Below are 25,367 nucleotides of genomic sequence, written 5' to 3'. Positions count from 1 at the left end.
AGAATATTCAAACTTGAAATTTGAACAAACCTCTACACTATGTAAGCGCAGATTGCCATCCTAGGTTTAACATTCCCTAAGATAGATTTCACATAAACAATGGCGGATTAACACAAAACAATATCTTTTTACATGGGTTGTTGCATATAAAACAGATCGATATCTATTTGGATGCCACAATGTGGAGTTTATTCCTAATTACCACATGGTAGGTGATTACAAACATTTTGATACGGATTTATATATTGTTTTTATCTCAATGTATGCGTGGTTTATCTGTTTGATTTAATGATGGATTGCTCGCGTTACGTGTTTGGTCTAATTAATTGATTATCAACATACTTCAAGTCATTAAAAGTAAGACATTTTGAAACGGGAAGAGGACAACGACAACGAGCGAGACATGGTATTAGGGGAGATAAGCCTGGGTTATGATTAGGTTAGGGTAGGGGGGTTAGGGTTAAGGCTAGGGTTAAGGCTAACCCAAACCCGACCCCTCCACCCCCCCCCATGCGCATTACAATACCATGCATCGCTCGTTGTCGTAGTCCTCTTCCCTTTTGAAACACAATAAGTCTGGCTATTTATTTCGACGAGATTATTATCACACTCGTCAATTTTTCGTATATATTATGCGCCGTGCTCTTTCATTTAGTTTAAACCTATTTAATTCAGCTCGAATTCGTATTTGATACACTCTCGAGTCCATTTCCTGAGACTAGAACCAGTACTTTAGGTGTCAATGTGGGAGATCTAGAGAAGGCTGTTTAAAGTTTCGTTAAGAACGCTCTCACAGTGGGGAACGAACCGATAGGCAGACACCAAATCCCCTACGCCACGGTAACCTGCTGTTCTTTTTGCATAAATACAGTATGACACGGGTCCATTTTGTATCAATAATATGAACTTATGAAACCAAATATAAGTGTGTTGTATTGACAGAGAGTGTGGTTTTCGCTGTTTTAATATCTCAAGTTTTCACATAATATATCATTAATTAAGAATATAAATGACCATGAATTAATTTGTCTAAGTGCGTTTTTCCAGTAACATACTTATACGAGACGCGCTCTAAAAAAACGGTTTTAATGCATTTGTGTCAAGTGTCATTTTAAATTAGCCTGTGCAGTCCGCAAGTGCTAATCAGGGACAATACTTTCCGCTGTAATGATTATTCTTAAAGATTTCTCTTCTTAACGAAAATGCAATCTTGGCGGGAAGTGAAGTCACAGATTAACCTGTGCGGGCTGCGTAGGCTAATATGGGACTTCGCTGTACGCGCATGCATTAAGCCCGGTTTTTCAAAAGCGCGACTAAAGTGTAATCAACACACTTATGAAACATAATCTTTCCTACAGCAAAGTTTCTTATTCCTATAACGAAAATGATATAAAAGTATCATCCGCAAACCAATTCAGTTGAGATGTCAACAATATCTTAAATGGAAGTATGATTATTGTAAAGAATTAAACATTTGAAATAATAAACTTAGTGCAAATATTCATGCAAAAATATAAACCGGAACGTGTCTGTGCATTTAAAGAATCATTTATATTAATACTTGAAGATATTTTAATTATTAAGCAAATAACTACTACAAGCAATATTCAAACTTCGACATTCTTAATTTCACAAGGCTTAATACAAACACGTATACATAAAATGAAGCTTCGTTGTTAACGTGACATTTGCGTCATCACATTCTTAAACTGACATTTGCGCCGTTGTTAAAGAGACATTTGGATCATTATGCAAAAGGTTTCAAGCATGTATATTCGATTTCAATGTTAGAACTGTATTCCTTTATCTTCAACCAATCTCATATAAACTGTACTATATATAAAATGTTGCTCACTTCATAACTAACAGCCATGTTTTAACAGATGCCGAGACGTTTATCCGTATTTGTATTTACACATATCGTATAAACACGATAGAACAGAACAGAAAACATGAATGACAGTGTTTAAAGAACAAGCAAAACTTAAGTGTTATGGTACCGCTCCTTCTTACCTTGTTTGCTAGTTTTCGAGTATTTTATTCATCAACCATCTATATGTTGTGATTTTTTTTAAACATTTTATACACTTGGAGACTTTGCTAACGTATAACGTACTCAAATCAACAAAGCTCCCTTATAAAAGAAAGGATTTTGTTGAAATTTGGACTCCGACTAACTCAACACATATATAATACTTCATGTAAATTTACTAGTAATTGAAATTGATCAACATTAAAATATCAAACAGAACAAATTAAAAAAATCACTGAAAAAGTAAAATTCTCAAAATCGTACATCTTTAAATAATAATGTGAAAAGTAAAACGCATTTACTTACAAGTCTTAATGACCAACCGGCTTGCTACATTTCGCTAAAAAATATTCATATTAGCCAAATTGGTTATATAATTATGTTTTCCTGGTGTAAAAACCCACCTTGAATGATGAAATTTAACATAAATTTGAGATATATAGCATTGTACTACACTTGATGACTTTTCGAACGCAGCATTGTTCAAACTTAAATATCTAAATTATGAGTAGTTTGATTTAAAATGGTATATAGATCATTTGACTACAGTATGTGTAAGCAAACGATTATTATTCATCCGTGACGATCGGATGCTTCAGCAACTGGGGAAGGTAGTCTGCATTATGCCGACTGCGCTGTTGCGCTCCTGAAATAGTATACAGGACGTATTGGTTGTTAAATTAATTTTATGTTTTCCTGGTGTATCATCCCGCCTAAAATAAAGAAATTAAAATAAAATAAGAATCATATCGCGTTTCACCATTTTCATGTGCAAAAAGATTAAACCACGCCCACGCCACGTACAAAAGCGCTCAATTGCCATGAATGTATGATTTTATCGTAATCTTGCACAAAATATATTTAAATGATCACATGTGCAATTTTAAATCAAAATCTTAACTCATTACTGATATATTCATGTTTGAAAAGTGTTGCGTTAGAAAAGTCTCCAAATGTATACTCGCATCAAAATAAATCAAAGCGCTTAAGGGACTGAAGATGTTCGCTATTGCATAATCTTAGACGCAACTCAGTGACCAAAATTATGTTATAGCTTTTTATATCGCAAGTTTGAAATGAACACAACCCGTTCAAATGTATAAAGAGTGTGTCTTAAAGCACAGGTCGAGATGTGGGTGCACTATTTATCCTCATAGTTATGTAATAGAGATAACTTAGACAAAATAACAACAATATATCTCTCTTTTTTCGCAATTGGTTTCTGAACTGGCCACCATCTTTAGAATTTTGGATGCCTTGCTAAAGAATAAAAAAAGCCTAGAATCATGTACATGTTGTGTTCTGTGTATCAAATACTTTTTTATTTTCTTTAAATGATTGAACAACAACTTGCCAATATGGCAGACTTTTAATACATTATGAATTGTTGTTAGCCGGAATTGAATCATTTCCTAGACCGCATTGATCCACAGTCGCCAATTTGTATTCTATGTTTAATTGGATTGAGTTGTTTTAAGCTTTGAAAAAGCTAGTTGCCCTGCTTTTTAGCCCAAATGTAACCAACTTTTGAAATTGAGTTTCCTGGGCTTAAATCTGTTGGTCCCAGGCTATCAGGCAACCACTAAACATGTCATGGTGTAAGATCTGACAGTGTATTGAACTTATTCAATTTGCAAGTCTGAAGACATTTAAAGGACCTGTTCACGTTTTGGTACATTGACAAAATTAAACGATTTAATAATTTTGAGAGTTCTGTTGTTGTCGTTATATTTTTTCATACTACGAGGATTGCTTATATAAAGTATAAATATATTTCTCATTGTATGAGCACGGATAACGCATTGGTTGTTTATTTGATTTAAAAGAGATGTTGTTTATTTGCCTTGTCAGCGAGGTCACTTTGAAGTTATTATCACTTTTTTTCAAATCATTAATAGAAAAGATACTTTAAGCTTCATCCCAGTACCAGCGACTAGCTTTTAAACGAAACACACCATAAAATCAGAAAGTGTCGTCCTTGATTAGCGTGTGCGCACTGCACAGGCTAATCAGTGTGCACAGAACACCACTTATTTGACTTCATTAAGCCCTTTTTTTCCTGAACGTAGCCAATATGTACAGATTTCAAACAAACTGGCCAATGTCGTCGCACAAGCTGTTAAACACTATTGATGACATACTGTCTACAGTGTACCAGTGGTGAAGTATAAACAGGCTAATCAGTGTGCAAAGGCATATGCGGTGGTTATCGTTCTTAGCGTAGTTAAGAGCACACCGACTTGCAAAACTTGCTCTTAACCTTACTTGTTCGCAAGCGAACAACTAAAAATGCGTGTTTCGCTCGAACGCAGATTCTGCTAACAACCAAAGAAAGCCGTATGTTTTTCCAATCGTTAACTTCAAGTTGTTTAAAATAATCAATGTGCACAGGCAGATGCGGTGGTTATCGTTCTTGGCGTAGTTAAGAGCAGACCGACTTGCAAAACTTGCTCTTAACCTTACTTGTTTGCAAGCGAAGAACTAAAAATGCGTGTTTCGCTCGAACGCAGATTCTGCTAACAACCGAAGAAAGCCGTATTTTTTCCAATCGTTAACTTCAAGTTGTTTTAACTAATCACTGTGCACAGGCAGATGCGGTGGTTATCGTTCTTAGCGTAGTTAAGAGCAGACCGACTTGCAAAACTTGCTCTTAACCTTACTTGTTCGCAAGCGAACAACTAAAAATGCGTGTTTCGCTCGAACGCAAATTCTGCTAACAACCGAAGAAAGCCGTATTTTTTCCAATCGTTAACTTCAAGTTGTTACAACATCATGTAAATACCGGTGCGTTTATTTTGCGAGTTTTATTATTCTAATCCAGTAGATAAATATGTCAGGCGCAAACTCATTAAATTTTAAACTTGCATGTAACGGGCTTCCACGGATCCTTTTATTTACCAATAAATACTACAGACTGCATTGAAAGTGTAGAAAAAAACAACTTATTTACCGATAATACTGTTGTCAAAACGATTTAATTAAAGTATGTTCACGCTTAAGGTGGGTCGATACATCAGAACACGTGCACAGGACGAGCTTAAACAGAGTTGTTGTTCCTTGCGTTACTTACGTATTGCGTAACAATCAAAACTGTAGTAGGATTGTAGTCAATTCTGTGGTAATATGTACGTACTTTAATGTCATGTAAATATAGCCTTTATATGTAGATATAGTATTCTCTTACATTTGTAATTTAACGAAATGATTATTTTAAAGCCTGTGTGTGGTGCGTATGGTGACAACACTTACAATGCTTTACGACCCTTTTTTCTCAGGTAAATTGATGAAGTAAGCGATATTGCGTCAAGAACTACTCGATCTGACAATAATTGTATTTGCATACTTTTTTATGTGACCCAGTCTATACTGGGTGACATATTGTTTTTGCCCTTTCTGTTTGTTGGTTTGTTGTTTTGTTTGCGTCAAACTTCAACATTGGCCATAACTTTTGCAATATTGAAGATGGCAACTTGATATTTGACATGCACGTGTATCTCATAGAGCTGCACATTTTGAGTGGTTAATGGTCAAGGTCAAGGTCATCCTTCAAGGTCAAAGGTCAAATATGTGGGGGACATAGTGTTTCACAAACACATCTTGTTTATTTAAGGTTTAATGCATTTTGTTTGTAAGCGAGGCTTTGGCCGAAAGTCAAAGAAAACACAGCCAAAAAACAAAAGGTTATCTTAACATTGAAAAGAAACAAATATTCGTTAGCATTAAGGCAATTGTTATAGCGTGCAGAGTTTTTTATAATACAAATAAAACCTAAAGAATACAAACGCCAAACTATACACCAAACAAAGACAAATGATCAACATTCTTATTTGTGCTGATACCCCGTCCTATTGCGAACGCTCCTGTTCAAAAAGTTTAAATAACAACCTAAATGTTCATTATCAGTATTCATACTTTAGCAATACCTCCATCCGAAAAGGTGCTGAACATTATTCAGTGTCTGACGACATCTGAATGTCAACAAATAGCCCCGGAGAGAGCAGCAACACGGGTATTCCTGGGCCCGTATTCACCAACCGATTCGTAGACTTAAGAATAAAGAATAGACTTAGATCCAAGAAAAATGTGTTCAGTGTTTGAGCATATACAGGCCTCCACTGGTGATTATGTCATTAACAAAATGTTCTGTATAAAGAATAATATAGATAGAGATTTCAACTGCAGAGTTCGACTCAAAATTCAAGAAATTCTTGAATATTCTAATTTAAAGAATTTACTTTATTCTTAGACTTAAGTCTAAGAATTGTTTGGTGAATACGGGCCCAGGTTTGTATTGTTCCACAGTGTAAACTGTATAACACTGCCTCGATTTGAAATATTTGCAATATGTTTAGGTCTCGTTACTCGTTGACATCTCGTTATTCTGACATTCGGAAATAAACAAAAAAACATCAAAGCATTATGACTGTACGTGCGAACAATGCCCTAGTGAAAAGTTATCTATGAGTTTAAACATAAGCCTTAATACCACTCGAAGCATTAATACGTTACAAATGAAATCCTCTATTTGTAGCAATGAACATCAAGCGACTAGAGCATTTTGAGTTCTAACATAACCGTCGGATTTCACTGCGACATTGAGCGGATGCGAAGCAAAAATGAGGGGATCTAGACCAACCCCGAGTCAGTCACTCTACCAGGGACACATGTTGACCGGAATTAAAAGGTAACACGTGGTCATCATGTCTTGGCTTTAATTATATAGCTAAGTGCAAATGTTACACTTCGGTAAGGAGGGACTTCCTTTACACTAAAAATACCATAAAAGCGGAAAGTGTCGCCCTAATTAGCCTGTACAAACTGAACAGGCTAATCTGGGATGACACTTTTCGCACAAGCATTAAGCCCATTTTTCACAGAACGCGGCTCATGTTATCCCAGCATGTATGATTTGTTTGGATTGTGTAGTATTTGAACAAATGAGCATCGCTCTGTGAAAAGGCGGTTTACTGAATGAGCGTAAAGTGTCGTCCGATTTAGTGTGTGCAGTCCGCACATGCTAATCAGGGATGACACTTTCCGCTTTTATGGTATTTTCTGTTTAAAGGAAGTATTTTCTTAACAAAAATCCAGTATCGGCGGATAGTGTGGTCACTGATTAGCCTGGTGCGGACTAGACAGGCTAATCTTTGAGGACACTTTACGCACACGCAATTTACCCCATTTCCACAGAGTACGGTCCAAATACTTTTCTGTAGGCCAGTGACAGTGACAGGCTCAAATATGTGACACAATGAGACGCGTTCTGACGAAACTGGCATTAGCATAATGTATGTGCGTAAAGTGTCGTCCAAGATTAGCCTGTGCAGACACTTAACGCTTTTATGATATTTTATGTTTAAAGAAAGTCTCTTCTTAGCAAAAATCTAGTTTAGGCGGAAAGTGTCGTCCCTGATTAGCCTGTGCGGACTGCGCAGGCTAATCTGGGACGACACTTTACGCACATGCATTAACCCCAGTTTTCTCAGAACAAGGCTCAAATGATTCATGAAACTTCTCGAGTTTCATTATTCTTATGTTTAATATAAAAGCATGAGGTATATACCAGTTTGTATTTGCGTATAATATGGCATCGCGATATTTCCTAATTATAAATTCAAGGATCCTGCCTTTCGGTTTACTTCGCGGCATACCCGCGCGCGCGGTGTGTCTATTATGGAGATGCTAATCCTTCATTCATCACAGGAAGCGGTCCAGCCAAGCGCTGTAATACCGCATAGTAGCATGTACTGTACTTGTGCAGTGGAACGAAAGTACCGGTTGCTCGCGTGCAGCCAATCATAGCGCGTGAGACATCGCTAGCTCAGATATCTGTCAAAGTCTCGCAATTCATCTCGCATTTCTAGTATTCGTGTTTATAAAAAAGTTGCTAAATGTTAGGCACATCATTCGAACGCCTTAAACATCTGCAATTTATATAAACATGCCTAGTTTTGGCAACACCAACTTGAATTCATACCTTAATGCCCTAAAGAAAACACTTTCGGAATGTCAGAAAAGTTCAAAGCGCTATCAAACGTGATCAGCGGTAACATTTCGCATTTCATTTATTAATGATCATGAAATGGACGTGTATTATTCACTGCTTGGGAATATTTTTAGGATCGATCTATGTATTTGGCTATTTATAGGTAACTGTTTAAGTATGTTAATAGCTTTTTAATTGCTTGAGTCGTTCTTATAGAGTATCTTCTTATCACACCTTTACTGGTAGAAATCGTGTTTGCTTTTTCAATTACAAATCTTATAACTCCATTCATTCCGAAATTGTGGAAATGTTTAATCATTGATAAAAGGAGCTAATGCTTAAGTCCCTTATAAAGCGCGCGGTTGATAATCTTTGGTTTTTTTTGTTATGCTGTATAATCAGCATTAGCTGATTCCAGAGATTTAAAATGTACTAGCAAAGGTTATCTTCATAACAAGAAAAATGGCCTTAAAACCCCATGATCTTAGTTGAATTTAACAAAAAATGAGTTATAGCCATACATATAACGTAACTTAATTATTAGTTAGTCAGACTGCTATGCGTTAATGGGTAGTTCTGATGGAATAAATAAAGTGATATTTCTCTTAATCTAGTGCGGTATATGAGTGATAATCTTTTAATGGAGTACGTTCAAAAAAGTCATCCGATATTCACCGAGTACTATCAAAGAGTGATCATATATTGACAGAGTACCTTTTAGAAGTGATCAGATAAAAATCAAACACGGTCTAGAAGGGATAATCAAGTACGTCCGAGAAGTAATTATATTTTGTTCTAGTGCGCTCTAGAAATGATGAGATATTGATTTAGTGCGTTGAATAATTCATGAAAATTTTATCAAATGTGCTATGGCAATTATGTTATATTAATCCAATGCAATTAGATAAAATGATATATTGAATTATTGCGTTATAGAAATGATAAGCTATTTATTTATTTATGTCGTTCTAGGACTGCTGAGATTAAAATGTGCGTGCGAAGAATTTAGAGATATCTATCTAGTGCGTTATACCATTGATAAGATATTGATTGAGTCCGTTCTAGAAATGAAACCAGTCATCAAGTGCATCTTTCCCTTAAATATTTAGAGGAGAAGACAAAACAATTCCGTATTTCTTAAAATCCCTATAGAATGCCATGAAACTAAGGTACCCCTATCAGTGACTCATCCCAAGCATCAAAAATTCCGTATTCTTGCAGACGATTCACGTTTTTCAGTGAACATAATGCCTTGATTTCATTTTCAATAACGTTTTTAGTTACAGACGTTTTAAATGAATTAATGACTAGTTCTTTCACACGACCACTGTTTTTTTCACATATGAGATGTACTAGCCGAACTGAAGTCGCACTTACAATGGCTGTTCGGACTTTTTCATGTCATCTATACATTGAATTATAGCAGTGATCATTATTAACCTAATTTTATCTAGGCGTGAGTATATATTGATCTATTATATTCTAGAATTGTGTATTTACTTATCTACTACGTTCTAGAAGTGATCATTTATTCATCTAGCACGTTCTAGATGGGAAGGGATCATATATTAATCAAGTGATTTCTTGAATTTATCAGATATTTATCAACTTTGGTCTTTAAGTTATCAACTATTGAGCAATAGCGTTCTAGAATTGATCAAATATTTAAAAAGTACAAAATAGAAGATGTCCTCTATTGCTCTAGTGCGTTAAAGAAATTATAAGACATTAAGCAAGTGTGATGTCCATGCATATGTGATTATGTGCTGGCAGTTTGGTCTGGAATTGATCTTGATAAGTCATTGATCTAGTGAGTTTTTAACGCAGAGAGGGATTGATCATTTGTTTTCTAGAATATATCAAATGTTTATCTAGTAGGTACTTGTAGTGATCTTATACTGATGAAGTGCGTTCTATTATTATTAAAAACAACCTGATCATCACTTTACCGCTTCTTCAAAACAGTATCGCACTTTTTCGTATTGTGAAGCTACCTCGTCGTTACTTCATCACTGCACCGTAACTTAATAACAGCATCGTTAACTTATTTGGTTACTATATTGAACAATTGTTTACTATATTAAACATCAACGCGTCGCTTCTTTATAGCTGCATCGTTCATGTACATGTAGCACTGGAACATAATTGTATTGCTACTTCATCATTATTTAGATACTTCATAGCACTATCGCAACTTCATCACTGCAAAGCATCAGTCAGATATGTTTCTATTTTAAACATTATAGAAAGGGCTACTCATGACCCTGCTGGATAATATTTTAAAAACAAAACTTGATAAATGGTTTCCAGTCTGGTTTCCGAGCAAAGATTTTCTACAAATACGTGTTCAACAGATCAACTTAACATATCGAATTTAAAGCAAAATGTAAATTAAATGTTACTACTGAATCTAAAAGGGCGTTAGTTACATAACAGGTTTTTTTTTCTGATGAAACTTAAAGCGACCGGCCTTAGTCTAAATAAATTAAGTTGGTTTAGGTCGTTCTAACCGAACAGACAATTGGTTGATGATTCGTGTAATGTTTCTGCAACCGTATACATTTCATGTGTGTTCCTCACTTATCCATTCTTGGATCTGGTCCTCTGTTATTTGTAGTATATGTTAATGATGTGTCTGTAGTGATTAAAAATAAGTTACTGGGGTGTGCATATGGTCTGGCCATCTTGGTTTGAGGCAAGAAAATAAAGCCATCAGTTTCCTAGATGCCAAACTTTGAAATATCCTACAAACCGGTTTACTGCTGATAATAAAATTCAGTCTTAAAGGTGGTCATTAAGAAATCTTTCTTAAAAGCATACATTTTTATCATCCCTAGTTTATTTAAGTACTGTATTGCCCTGAACATTTGTGAAAACACTAGGTACATTTAATTGTGTTTCTAATTTGCTGATGTAATTATCTGTATTATCTGTTAACCCGAATAATTAGTCTGTTTGAAAAAGGCGAGCCAACTTCACGCACCTGATATTATTATATATTTCTCATATTTGATACTGTACAATTTTAATAATTTTGTCCGCGGTATATGTATAATTATTTGATCTCTTAGCATAGCATATATAGTGATCTATTATAACTGATAGTTGTTTATGGAAGTGTAAACGATAGGTTAGCCTGTCGATGTCGCTTCTCAAGGACCACAATGCATATATGGGCTTTTCTCTTGTTTGCATTATCCTTGTTATTGGGAAGCATTTCCCAGTTCTCTAAATACCATAAATACCATTCATCAATTAATTCGTCTCGCTACTTCACCACTGTATGGTTTCTTCATCACTGTCTCATTTCTTCGTCACTGTATCGCTAATATATTAATGTTTCTCTATATTACTATATCCCTCCATGTACACCTTATTAATCATTAAGTAGCAACTTAATGGCGCTTTCACCAGTTCATCTCAGTATCGCTCTTTCTATCATTTTTCGCTTTTACATCGCATTACCTTGCTACTTAGCGTTGAATCAATTCGTGGCCCGAATACATGCTAACATGGTAGCGGTAAAAAAGGCTCTTACGTCGAGCGAGGCTTATCAGCTCTCAATGGTTTCATTTGGATTACTTGATTTTTTTTATATTATGATTGTATTTCGACTTCAAGGTTATTTAATTGTTTGCCTATTGGCTCGTGTTTGAGTTATAACTAAACGTGTCCGAAAAAGAAATCAATGATCGGACGCTCACGTACAGCGTATTTTGGCTTTCAATTAATGTATGAATATCACATCTTCGATATGAATCACCTATAACGATGATATCAAAGGAATGAATGCGCGATTTAAAGTGCGTACATTTGAAACGAAACTATACGTCTTATTCAACTGACGCAAGCATCGGAGCAATCGAAGCGATGTCATTCAAATGCAACATGCAGACGTTGTCAATCAAGCATACTTACGTGTTGATAGAAATCTTTCACAAGAAATTAATTAGATATACGCGAGAAACGTTTGATCGACAGCGTTTTAATGTCATATTGATGTCAGTTTTGAATACTTGTTTTTAAAAAGCTATTAAACTTGCATAAATGATCTACTATGCTGTCATTTCCTATATCTATATTGATCAAATTCATCACTTTAGCCCATGCGTAATCTCAGTTTATTTCCGCTTTCGCTGTTTTAATACTGGTATCATCTTACTGGTTAATAATACATATCATTGGCCAGTTAAAAATAATCAGGACTTCTGATGAATAGGAAATTAAACCACAATCCCGAGTGATTAATACCAAAATAGAAGAAGTACAAACAAAGACAATCCTAAACTTGATGTAGATTCAATATTGTCTTGAAATGCAATTAGAGACAATAGTTTAATGTGTTACAATAAGAATACAACTTCCTAAAAGTGTTTAACTGAGTGAACAAGCAATAATTTGGACCTATGTTAAAACACAATCCGGATGTTTGATATTTATATTTTTTTAGATTATTCAAAGTCTCGTGTAAGACACGTATTCACATAATTATGTGGCATATTTGGAAATGTGGTATTTAATATTCTCACGGTTAAGGACCTTTTCAGCCGCATGCATAATTTGTTAAACAGCTTTTTATCTTACTGGTTGGTGTCAACCGCTAACACATGATCATACCATAGTAAACCTTTACCTTTTATACTTTGCAAATAACCCCTAAAATGACCATACCCGTTCAGTTCGGGTGAATCAATAATAAGCACTAAAACAAGTCCACAAACACAAACAGTCAATATATCAGGTGTACATACATGTACATGCTCACACTTGCTAATTGCTAATATACACAGTTTATAGTACTGTACAACTTTAAATCAGTGCGATCACACGTACAAGGAACTGTACAACTCTCACAATAATTAAATGTGATATTGTTCGTGCAGAAAACTACACAAATTTTATACATAGCACTCTCCGACTTTCACTCTCAATGGCGTATGCCATGTACACTGGACTCTACGACTTTCACTCTCAATGGCGTATGCTATGTACACTGGACTCTATGACTTTCACTCTCAATGGCGTATGCCATGTACACTGGACTCTACGACTTTCACTCTCAATGGCGTATGCCATGTACATTGGACTCTACGACTTTCACACTCAATGGCATATGCCATGTACACTGGACTCTACGACTTTCTTACTCAATGGCGTATGCCATGTACACTGGACTCTACGACTTTCACACTCAATGGAGTATGTCATGTATACTGGACTTTCACACTCACACACTGTGATATACCACTTGCATAGAACTTCGCAAACTTCGCACTCACTTATCGCGATATACCAGGTAAACAGAACTATACGACTTTTGCACTCACTCAATGCGATTGATCATGTGCATACAACTTTCAAACTCTCTCAATACGTTATACAAGGTGTACAGAATTGAACAACTTTCACTCACATTCAATACGATATACCACACAAACAGAACTATTCGACTTTCATACTCTCTCAATACGTTATAAACGTACACAGAGCTTTTAAGCGTTCGCGCTCGATTAATAAGTTATACCAAGTACACAAAAGTGTACAATTTTAACACTCAGTCAATACTTTATACCACATAACAGAGCTTCTGGACTTTCAAACTCACTCAATGCGATATGCTGCGTACAAAGATCTGTAAAACGTCCTCACAAAATAAATGCATTATATATCGCGTACATAAAACTGTACATATTTCACATTTATTCAATTGGTATATACCACGTACATATAACTACACAATTTACACTCACTTGATGGGGTGTACTACGCACATATAACTGTACGACTTGCACTTTTACTCGATGGGGTTTACCACGTACATAAATCTGCACAACGTTCATGATTACGAAAATGGATAAGGTCTGCATAAACAGTTGCACAACTTCCCACTCATTCAATGCCATACAACTTTCAACTGTACAACTTCCACACTAACTTATTGCGATAAGTCACGTACATGGTTTTGTTAAACTTTTATATTCTCTCTATGCGCTTTCACTCTTATATTTTTCTTCAAAATTGGTAAAATGATGAAGAAAGATAAGTTAACCAAGGGTAAAAATTATTGTGTTTCTGGAATTGTAAATTGCAGACCTAGGTTAAAGTTTTTCCGTCTCCAAGATGTATTGCATTAACCCTTTGCATGCTGGGAAATTTGTCGTCTGCTAAAATGTCTTCTGCTGAATTTCTAAAATTAGTATTTTCTTCGATTTTTTTCAAAGAACACTATCAGAATAGCAAACAGTTTGGATCCTGATGAGACGCCACGTTCTGTGGCGTCTCATCTGGATCCAAACTGTTTGCAAAGGCCTTCAAAATCCGGTTCCCGCACTGAAAGGGTTAAAACTTCGCAAGGTATCGGTAATGTTCTCGGTGAAGAATGCCATTTCTTATTTAAAGGAACACTCATAAGAACGACACGTTATCTAATATAAGTATTATTGCAAGGATCCATACATTACACAAAATATTTAACTATTTGTAACTAATGGGGTACACCAAAACAAGGTAAAATCTGCCGTTTGTTTAAAGCCATACAACCGCAATATATTATCAATCGATTACTTCCAAATAAGTTATAAGGGCCGCATTTCTAAGTTGTAACACTTATCAGAGCTTTTAATAACACTAAAAGCAAAATAATACTAGCATGTTTGCTTTGATAATTTGTGTCATATTCTGTGAAAGCTGGTCATAATGCATGTGCGTATAGTTTCGTCCCAGATTAGCCCGTGCAGTAGTTTCACTTCATTGAAACTAAAAATACCATTAAAGCGGAAAGTGTCGTCCCTGCACAAGCTAATCTGGGACGACACTTTACGCACATGAATTTAGCCCAGTTTTCTCAGAACAAGACACATATAGTTGCAAATTGCTTTCGAAGGAAGTAGTTGAACTTTGCTTAAGGTATTGTTCATACATGTACATGTATACTTGAACGCAATTGACCACTTGTGAAAATGTTTTGTTGACAGAAATGTTTTCTCAAGGGCTTAAAGCGTAATGCATTTCGAAATAAGCTCTATATTTTTTTCATACACGCAATCAATGCGACAAATCATGAACATAGAATTGTGCAACGTTCACTCACTAACTAAAATGTCCATTATACGAACATAGAATTCTTAAACGTACCTGCTCACTGGATGCGATTAAAGACGATTAAAGATTGTTGTTTCAATTCAACTTTATTTCGCGTTTTAACATCTTGCAACTATTTTCGGACATCTTTTTTTCGGACGTTGAACTAAAACACATTGTTCACAACAAAGATATCAAAACAGTAGTTCTAACACCATGCAAACATTTGAATTTTAAAACGATTTTCGTTTTAAATTTTATATATATCGATGATGTACATGCATTACGTTGTAAAGAAATATGGTAATGCCTAATTTACAGTCATGAGTGTTGCAGTTTTTTAATACAAAGATATAACATTGATTTAAGAATATATATATATATATATATATATATATATATATATATATATATATATATATATATTATTTCAGCTTAAAAAAGTTAAAAACTGATTATGAACCAAATTCAGTTCCAGAAATGTATAATCCCAATCGGTGTTTTTATCATTATTTTAGCTAATTCACATGTACACTCAATACAGGAAAACTATTGTATTATATTTCACACAATCATAGTTACCACTATCATCATTTATTTAATATGTCAATAAGCTTGATTGGTAATTGTCGGTTCGGCTCGGGTAATGCTTTAAAGTACCCCGTGTACTCTTAAGTATACTTTAATGTACCCCGGGTACGCTAAATATACTTAAACGTACCGTTGGTCTGTCCGTCACTGCAGTCACTCACAAACTTTTCAGTGCTTTATCTCAGAAACTCAATATAAGTTTTCAACATGAAACTTTATGGGTGTATAAATATAGCTGAGGAGAGGTGCCATGCACAAGAACCATAACCCGTCGCTTTCTGAAATAAGAGTTATTGCGCTTTGTTGTTTTTGTATGATGTAACTAGGGCTATATCTCAGATACTATACAAGATTTTAACATGAAACTTCATGGGTGTATAATTATCAATGCACGAGAACCATAACCGTATACTTTCTTACATAACGGTTATTGCCCTTTCTTGTTATTGTTATTTTATGATGTAACTTTTCAGGGCTATATCTCATTTATAGAACCATGCATAAGAACCACAACCCTTCACTTTCTTAAATAAGAGTTATTGCCCTTTGTTGTTTTTATATGATGTAACTTTTCAGGGCTTTATCTCAGAAACTATAAATACAAGATTTCAACATGAAATTTCATGGGTGTATAATTGTCAATGAGAATAAGTGCCATGCACAAGAAACATAACCCTAGTACATATGTACATGTCTGATGCTACTTTACAGGACTATATCACAGGTACTATACACGAATTAAAGATGAAATTTAATGGATGTTAAGATATCAATGAGGAGAGGTGTCATGCACAAAATCTATAACCCTACTTTCTTAAATAAGAGTTATACTTGTATGAAGAGTGGCGTTAGTTTTCTTGTCGGTAGAGTTCCTTTACGTTCCTTATCAAAGGACGGAGTGCGTCGAAATAAATTTCAGGATGGGAGATGTGCAGTAATTTTCATTTACTTCTTCATGGATAACTTTTGTTAAAGATTGGGTATTCTTGATCTCGATTGGAAATCTGTTATTGTATTGATATTAGAATGGGAAAATAAACATAAGAAATGTTACCGTGCTCATGTAGTTTCTCGATGCGGCTTATTCTTTATGCGTCTTAATATTTATAATGCATATTTTTTTCAGATCCAGCACCAAGTCTATAAAATTGCCTGATATAGACTTGTCTGCCATGGGAACGAAAGGCCGGGAATGTTTGACCTTTAACGTTGGAGGTGTGCGATTTCAGACGTTAAGGTAAGTACCTTGAAAGAGTCTCCCGGCAGTTACTTTACATCCATTTTACGTTTTCAAGAAAGCTTTTTAATTTCCATTCAGCAGTGCGTCCTTACCCATTGACCGGCTATTGTTAAAATCTTATCAACGTGCATACAGTATCGTGTAAAAAGTTGTTGCGATCAGTTCACGGAATCGCAGGTGTGACGTTTTTTTGAAGATTGAAAAAATAATTAATAGACCTATTGGAATGTTAGAAAAACAATAATAACACAATTGTTTTGCAACAATATCAACAAAGTCATGAAGTAAGATAAAATTTAGTAAAAAAGAAAAATACTACAGCCATTGTATTAATGCTTATACTTGTCAATATGGCGTGCACGTGCAATAAACCTGTTCCAGACAAACGATGAATGCAGCCGGGTCCCGCACACGCTTGTGTAACGCAGAGTTTCTGCAAGCATTCTATGATGAAGAACGAGGGGAGTACTTCTTTGACCGGGACCCAAACATGTTTCTGGTATGCATAATTTATAATAATAAAATGTAATCTTATGTTGATTTATATTATCAGTAGTTAAAATTATATTGCTGAACTTCTACGTCTCTTTATTATGTCGAATCTCCATAGTGATACCAAATGCGATTTTACGAGTCTTTACTGTATCGGGACACCTGTATAACGGTGAGATTTACCTTTTCTACGATATCAGGTTTGTTAATTCCCACTCTCTGATATTTTATGCTTTTCAACCGTATCGGACCACCTGAATCACACCAACAGGGATTTAACATTTCTGTACTGTAGCAGGTCACATCGTCACACCCAATTGCCATTCTCCTATTCTCTACACTATCGGGTAACATTTTCACACCTATGTAGTTTCTACGTTTCTCTACTGTATGAGACCACTTTTAGAACTCCTAATGAAATTCTACACGTGTCTACCTTGTCACACCATAGTTAGCACATCCGCTTAGAGTGTACGTACTATTCTATACTGTAGCAGGTCACACTAACAAACATTCTACCCTTCTCATCTGTTCAAGACCACATTAATCACTCTCAGTGTATCACACTATTCCCTACTGTGACATACCACATTGCCACAGCCTCTGAGATTCTACAATACTCTACGATGCCAGGTCACATTTATCACACCCAATGCGTTTCTCACCTATCTACTATCAGGCCACCCTAAACTACCTGCGGACGGGCGAGTTGCACCTACCGTCGTTCGTCTGCGGCCCAGCGGCCAAAATAGAGCTGGAGTTTTGGGGAGTGCAGCAGTACAAGATAGAACAGTGCTGCTGGATAAACTACAACGAATGGAACTCCGCGCAGGTTTAACTAGATAGTCGTCCATTTACCATAAAATAAATATTGGTTTTTACATGTTTACGTATCTTTCTTGTCGCGTATATATCACTGTTGTATTGAATTTGTTTTTGTTTCTTTTGGGGAATACAACTTATACTCACCAATTAGATTTTATTTTATTTATGCCTGTTTATTTGACCCTCATAGTTGTATATTGCGTGTCTGTTTACGTGTTAGCAATAAATAGTGCATGTCTTTTTCTATCCGTTCCGCCCATTTATACTATGCCAAAATGTGTGTGTCATGCTCTTCAGTTCATACCATGTCCGCATGTTTATTCGTGGCCAGAATGTTTATACCCTGTCCGCATACATGACCTTATTTATTATTATAAGTCCACGCTTTTATAATCTACCATTACGTGTTTTGTTTGCCACTTCCCTTTTTAATGCCCATCCAGAGCGTTTTTATCCTTCCAGACTGTGTATACGATGTCCGCCTGTTTAAATCAGGTCCGCCTGTTTAAATCTGGTCCGCCTGTTTAAATCAGGTCCGCCTGTTTATACCATGTCCGCCTGTTTAAATCAGGTGCACCTGCTATTATTAGTTCACCTGCTTCTTTCTCTCCCATCAATATAATAACATTATAACTGGACTCTTTAGATAAATTACCTAAAACATAATATACTGAATTAGTTTAATCATATTGGCCTTTTTTAGCGCTGTTAGCATCAGTTGTTGTTCATTTAAATTAATTTATGATAATCTTACCAATGGCCTATACGTATGGCGCATATTTAAGTGAACTTAACATCTTATAATTATTTAAATATAAATAAACATATTTTGAACAGCTTGCAGCTAACAATGCATTCAAGGTTCTGTAAAATGAATATTAAGCTCATTATTTTCTATGAAAGTTAACAACAACTATGCCATTAACGCTGAATAAAATTAAAAGCTAAAAAAATTATCAAAAAACGGTGCTAGTCTTCAGACCTACATTACTTTTTAAAGTTGCGTCATGTTTCATTCGAATCTTTTCTTGTCAGTGTGAAGATGGACACAGCGAGCTGAAGGAGCATTTTCTAAGCTTTATCGATTCGTCGATTACGTTTCTTTCCCACGTGCATTATAATCTTTTTATGCAAATTAAAAGAATAATTCCTACAAATTAATTGCGTCAATAACCTAAACATACATAAAGTTAAATAATATTTAAAGTGAAGAAATGACTGTCATTTTATGTTTTCTAGGTCGTTATCGCCAGGTCTTTTCGTCAATTGGTAATCTCAAATATTTGTGAACAACAACATTTCGTTGTTCTTTATGAAAAACGTTTCATTTTAATATTTTTTCCTACTTGACGTCACTTTACTTATTTTATATGAACTCCTGCAGGCCAAATGCAAAAGTGAATGCGACCTTGCTTGCCAACGAAAAACACGTAATTTGTACGAGGAAATGGCAATTCTTATATACCCGGAGCGCATGATATACTTTGCTAATTTGTTATACCCTGCTCGCCAGTTATACCCTGCTCGCCCGATATTCTCTGCTCACATGCTTTACTCTCTCGCCGCATATGCGCTGCTCGCATGACAAACTCTGCTCGCCCGATATGTGTACTCTGCTCGCATGCTATACTTTGCTATTATGTTTTACCCTACTCGCATGATATACCCTGCTCGCCCAATATACTCTTCTCGCATAATATACTCTGCTCGCCCTATATACTCTGCTCTCATGTTATACTTTGCTCTTCAGATATACTCTGCACGCATGCTATACTTTGCTCGCCCGATATACTCTGTACGCATGCTATACTTTGCTCGCCCGATATACTTTGCTAACATGCTATACCCTGCTCGCCCGATTTACTCTGCTCGCACGCTATACTTTACTCGCCCGATATACAGTCAAACCTGAGAACAGCGGTCAGTCAAGGGAAATGACCAAAGTGACCGTTGTCCACAGGTGACCGTTGTTTTCGGATCACAATTTTTAGATTGTAAGTTAGTTGGTAGTATTGCTTTGTCGTTACCACACCTAGTCGTTTGCATACAGTTCGAACCAAAGGCTCATTGCCGATAACTAAGCATAATAACATAATTAACTTACTTTGAATAATACAGAATGATATCTTATAAATTGATTTAATTTCATATTGTTGAACTAAATCAATGACTTTATCAACGCTAGTATAATTGTTTTTTTCATGCATCTCGTTCATTTGTAAATAAAGCTTGTCACTAGCTATCAACGTCACGACCGAACAAGTCTAAAACGCGGATTCGCTGTCATAAACCGATAGTACGTTCATGTAGTAAATCCAACAGTTCGTATTACATTCATTTGATTGTATTTAAAAAAAAAATTGTCGCGTGTTATTGACGTCACGTCCGAAAAATAATAAAAGCGGATTCGCTGTCATAAATGAACAGTACGGTATAAATGTATTGTTCTAATTCAATGAAAAAGAAGCCAAAATCTTGTTATAAGCATTATGTTTGTTATAAAACCTTATCAGCTATAAAGACTTATTGACTTCGTCACGCGCTTATGCTTTGTCGTTATGAATGCAGCCGATAATTGCTACTTATACACATTCTCATTGTTACGTGCACCTGATTCGGTTTTGTTCTTAATTTTTGCGACTCGAAACGACTGACGCGTTGTTGTTGTTTTCAGTTCAAACATGACTTTCGGTCATAGAACTATCAAAGGCAATATCCAATATCAGATGATTTACGCGCAAAATAGACGGACAAATGATGTGCTGTGTTTTTAATTTTCGCGACTGGAGACAACTTACGCGTGACCGTTGTTTTCCGTTTAAACATGAATTTCATGGTGGAGTAAAGTGGCCGTTGGCCGTAATGGACAGGTGACCGTTATTCTCAAGTGTAATAAAGAGTGTTTTTTGTCGAAGGAAATCCAGACTGACCGTTGTCAGCAGCTGACCGTTATTCTCAGGTGGCAATTAGGTCAGTTTCGACTGTACTCTGCTCGCATGATATACTCTGCTCGCCCGATATACTTTGCTCGCATGCTATACGTTGCTGGTACTAGCAAGATATACTCTACACGCATGCTATACTTTGCTCGCCCGATATACTGTGCACCCATGATTTACCATGCTCGCCCAATATATTCTGCTCGCATGCTATTCTTTACTCGCCCGATAAACTCTACTCACATGGTATACTCTGCTCGCCGTATATACCCTGCTCGCATGATAAACTCTGCTCGCCCGATATAATCTGCTCGCCCGATATACTCTGCTCGCATGATATAATCTGCTAGTCCGATATACTCTGCTCGCATGCTATACTTTGCTCGTCCGATATACTCTGCACGCCCGATATAATTTGATCGCACGCTTTACTTTGCTAGTAAGATATACTCTACAGGCATGCTAATATTTGCTCATCCGATAAACTTTGCTCCCATTGTATACCCTGCTTGCCCGATATACTCTATTCCCATGTTATACTTTGCTCTCCCGATATAATCTGCTCGCATGATATACTTTGCTCGGCCGATATCCTCTGCTTGCATGATATGCTCTGCTCGCCCGATATACTCTGCTCGCATTATAACATCTGCCCGTATGCCTAACTTTGCTTGCATGTTATACTTTTCTATCATGCTTTACTTTTCTCGCATGCTATACTTTTATCGCATGCTATACTTTGCTTGCATGCTATACTCTGCTCGCATGCTATACTTTGCTCGCATGATATACTCTGCTCACATGATATACTTTGCTCACATGATATACTCTGCTAACATGATATAGTCTGCTCGCATAATTTACTTTGCTTGCATGATATCCTCTGCTCGCACGATATACTCTGCGCGCCGCATATGATCTGCTCGCATGCTTTACTTTGTTTGTCCGAAAAACTCCTCTCGCATGCTATACCCTCCCTACTCGCCGGATATACTCGGCTCTCATGCTATATACTCTGCTTACCCGATATACTCTGCTCGCCCGATATACTCTGCTCGCCCGCTCGCCCAATATACTCTGCTCGCATGATATACTCCGCTTGCACGATATTCTCTGCTCGCCCGACAAACTCTGCTCGCCCGATATACTCTGCTCGCACGATATTCTCTTCCGTCCGACATACTCTGCTCGCCCGATATACCCTGCTCGCCCGATATACTCTGCTCGCATGATATACTCTGCTCGCCCAATATACTCTGCTCGCACGACATTTTCGCTGCTCGCCCAATATGCTCTGCTCGCCCGATATACTCTGCTTACCCGATATACTCTGCTTACCCGATATACTCTGCTTACCCGATATACTCTGCTTACCCGATATACTCTGATCGCCCGATATTCTCTGCTCGCACGATATACTCTGCTCGCCCGATATAATCTGCTCGCCCGATATTCTCTGCTCGCCCGATATACTCTGCTCGCCCGATATACTCTGCTCGCCTGATATACTCTGCTTACCCGATATACTCTGCTTACCCGATATACTCTGCTCGCCCAATATACTCTGCTTGCATGATATTCTCTGCTCGCCCGATATACTCTGCTCGCCCGATATACTCTGCTCGCCCGATATACTCTGCTCGCCCTATATACTCTGCTCGCATGATATACTTTGCTCGCACGATATACTCTTCTCGCCCGATATACTCCGCTCGCATGCTATACTTTACCCTGCTCGCCTGATACACTATGCTCGTCTGCAAGCCGATTTATACCCTCCCCGCATGTTTACATATCCGTCCAGCCTGTACAACCCCTTCCCAACTGTTCATTTATTGCCCGACCGTTTCAGGACGCCCTTAAGCGACTCGAGCACGACCGGAAGGTTAACCTGCTACCTTGTGACACCCGAGCCTCTAGTGGTCTCACATTCTGGCAGCGATGGCGACCCAGGGTCTGGAGGTTCATGAACAGAACTAACTCCTCAACGGGTGCCAAGGTAACACTCATTAATCATTTACTTGCATTCACACAAAAATCACAGTTTATTATTGGCAAATGTGATGTTTTTATTAACCCGTTTTCCTCGCTGAAACGCGCGTGAATGAGGTTTTCCATTATTACTGTCGAGTTACGTGTACACAGTTACGAAGTTTGTCTACATCTTTAAGCTTTATTACTTTCTAGTTTGTTTTACCATTATTAAATAAACAAATCTCTTAGCATTTTTCAGAATTATTGTTTGTATTAGTTTGTATATATCTTCCTTTCCGGAGATAGAATACAAAAATGCACTCTATAAGTCTGTTTTATTGATACGTCTTTTTATTACTAGTGGTATCCACGTTTTACAAATCATAATTCTTCTTAAATGTGGTGAGTTGCTGTACGTATTTACTATATTTTATAGGTCTTTGGTTACATGTCTTTGCTCTTCGTGGTGTTGTCAATATTCTCATTTATGGCGGAAACCACGCACCCATTTGAATACTACACGCAGCATCAAGTGCAAATAACCGCCAACCAATCAAACAACAGCGATGAAATCAACGTGATTACGTCATCCAACACATCATCGACTAGTCAAGGTGACGAAACGGATACACAGCTTACCAGAACCAAACACCCAGCTTTGAAAATCATCGACATAATTTGTCTTTCTTATTTTATTATCGAGTACGTTGCTAGGCTGACGTTTTCACCTAAGAAACTTAAGCACGCCACCTCCTTGCTAGCGGTGATTGACTTACTCGCAATATTGCCTGACCTAATAGAAACAATAATATACAACGCAAAGCCTGAACTCAAAGAGAGTGTGGAAGCAGTAGGCTACATCACAATAATTCGTGTTGTTCGAGTTCTCCGTATTTTCAGACTGGTTCGCCACTCGGCAGGACTCTGGATTCTCATTTACACCCTTAAGGCCAGTTTTAGCGAGTTCATGTTACTATTCTGGTTTATGACTTTGGGAATCCTCGTCTTCTCGAGCCTTGTCTATTTCGTGGATGATCAGACGACATTCGTCAGCATTCCCGCGGGCTTCTGGTGGGCGCTCATCACCATGACAACAGTCGGCTATGGTGACATGTACCCGGTGACGGTCCTGGGTAAGATTGTGGGCTCGTTTTGCGCGATGGCTGGGGTATTGATGATCGGTTTTACCGTGCCCAGTCTCGTGAACAATTTCATGCTCTACTACAGACACATCCAGTTCGCAATGCACATGGATAAGTTTGAAAAGGAATACAAGGCTGCACAGGAAGATAAAAGGAAGTTCGCCGAAACCAATGGACAATGTAATAGTGAAAATATTGACAGTGTGAATTACATGGGGAACGTTTTCTTGAAAGAGAATGCACAGGCAACGGATCATGACAAAATTAAAGGGAATGATATAAACCATGTGAAAACCACGACGAAATCCAAGGAAGAGGAGGCGTTACTTCAGACAGGAGTAAATACTGAACTTAATGTGTTAACAGAGTAAGTGCACCCGATATAGCGGTATTGCAACATGCTATTGAGTGGTTATTTGTTTGACACGGAAAGAGTCCGTCAAATGGGAGGGATATTATGAATAAATGCACGAACTGAGAACAAAAGAGCGGTCGGTACTCTAAAGAAGATGACTAACTTATTTCTTTACTGGCACGCTGAGTGTCAATATTAACGGCCGGTTAGGTTGTAAGTCTGTTTGATTTCGACATCATGAATATTTAAATTATTAGAAGTTTGCTTATACAACCTTTGCGAAGTATGTGATTGCACACATAATGTTATTCTTACAATAAACAAATTGTTTTGAGTATTACCATTCAATTTGAACAAATAACTGGATCAAAAGTTACTATTCGTTAACTTTATTTTGTGTTCGATGTTTCATCAAACTAAACCCTGTGCTATTTAACAGTAAATGTGTGATATTGACAATAGATGTAATACATAACAAATAGAAATGTTCCTAACGAATTTTGTATCGACATTTAGTTTATAGAGCGCGATATTGAAACCAAAAGCTCAATACTCCGGATATAGACCATACAACACTGGAACATTTGTTAAATTCTGTATTTTTTTAAAATAAGTATATGTACTGGATAGTATCTTTTTACGATAGTTTCGTTTTGTAAATGTCTTCGTTTCGATACATTGACACAATTAAACAAATGATTCAGATTTTCA

At 36.7% G+C, this 25,367-nt stretch overlaps 1 protein-coding gene across 2 annotated transcripts; it reads left to right on the top strand.

Annotated features, from left to right (window-relative positions):
* Positions 1 to 76: 76 nt before the first annotated feature.
* LOC127865564 (potassium voltage-gated channel protein Shaw-like) lies at positions 77 to 25,367 on the top strand. Of its 2 annotated transcripts, XM_052405410.1 has the most exons (7): positions 77 to 208; positions 6,564 to 6,716; positions 16,816 to 16,926; positions 17,311 to 17,428; positions 18,101 to 18,253; positions 23,038 to 23,184; positions 23,596 to 25,367. In XM_052405410.1, exons 2-7 carry the CDS (start codon positions 6,649 to 6,651, stop codon positions 24,670 to 24,672), a joined length of 1,674 nt encoding a protein of 557 aa, XP_052261370.1. In that variant the 5' UTR covers positions 77 to 208; positions 6,564 to 6,648; the 3' UTR covers positions 24,673 to 25,367. The 2 variants fall into 2 exon arrangements, with proteins under 2 accessions (XP_052261370.1, XP_052261371.1); XM_052405411.1 differs by lacking the exons at positions 77 to 208; positions 6,564 to 6,716 and adding an exon at positions 8,079 to 8,181.

The sequence above is a fragment of the Dreissena polymorpha genome, chromosome 2, assembly GCF_020536995.1.
Source record: "Dreissena polymorpha isolate Duluth1 chromosome 2, UMN_Dpol_1.0, whole genome shotgun sequence".
In the NCBI taxonomy this organism is placed as follows: Eukaryota; Metazoa; Mollusca; class Bivalvia; order Myida; family Dreissenidae; genus Dreissena; species Dreissena polymorpha.
The sequence above is the reverse complement of the archived record's forward strand: the minus strand, read 5'-3'. Positions and strand labels throughout refer to the sequence as shown.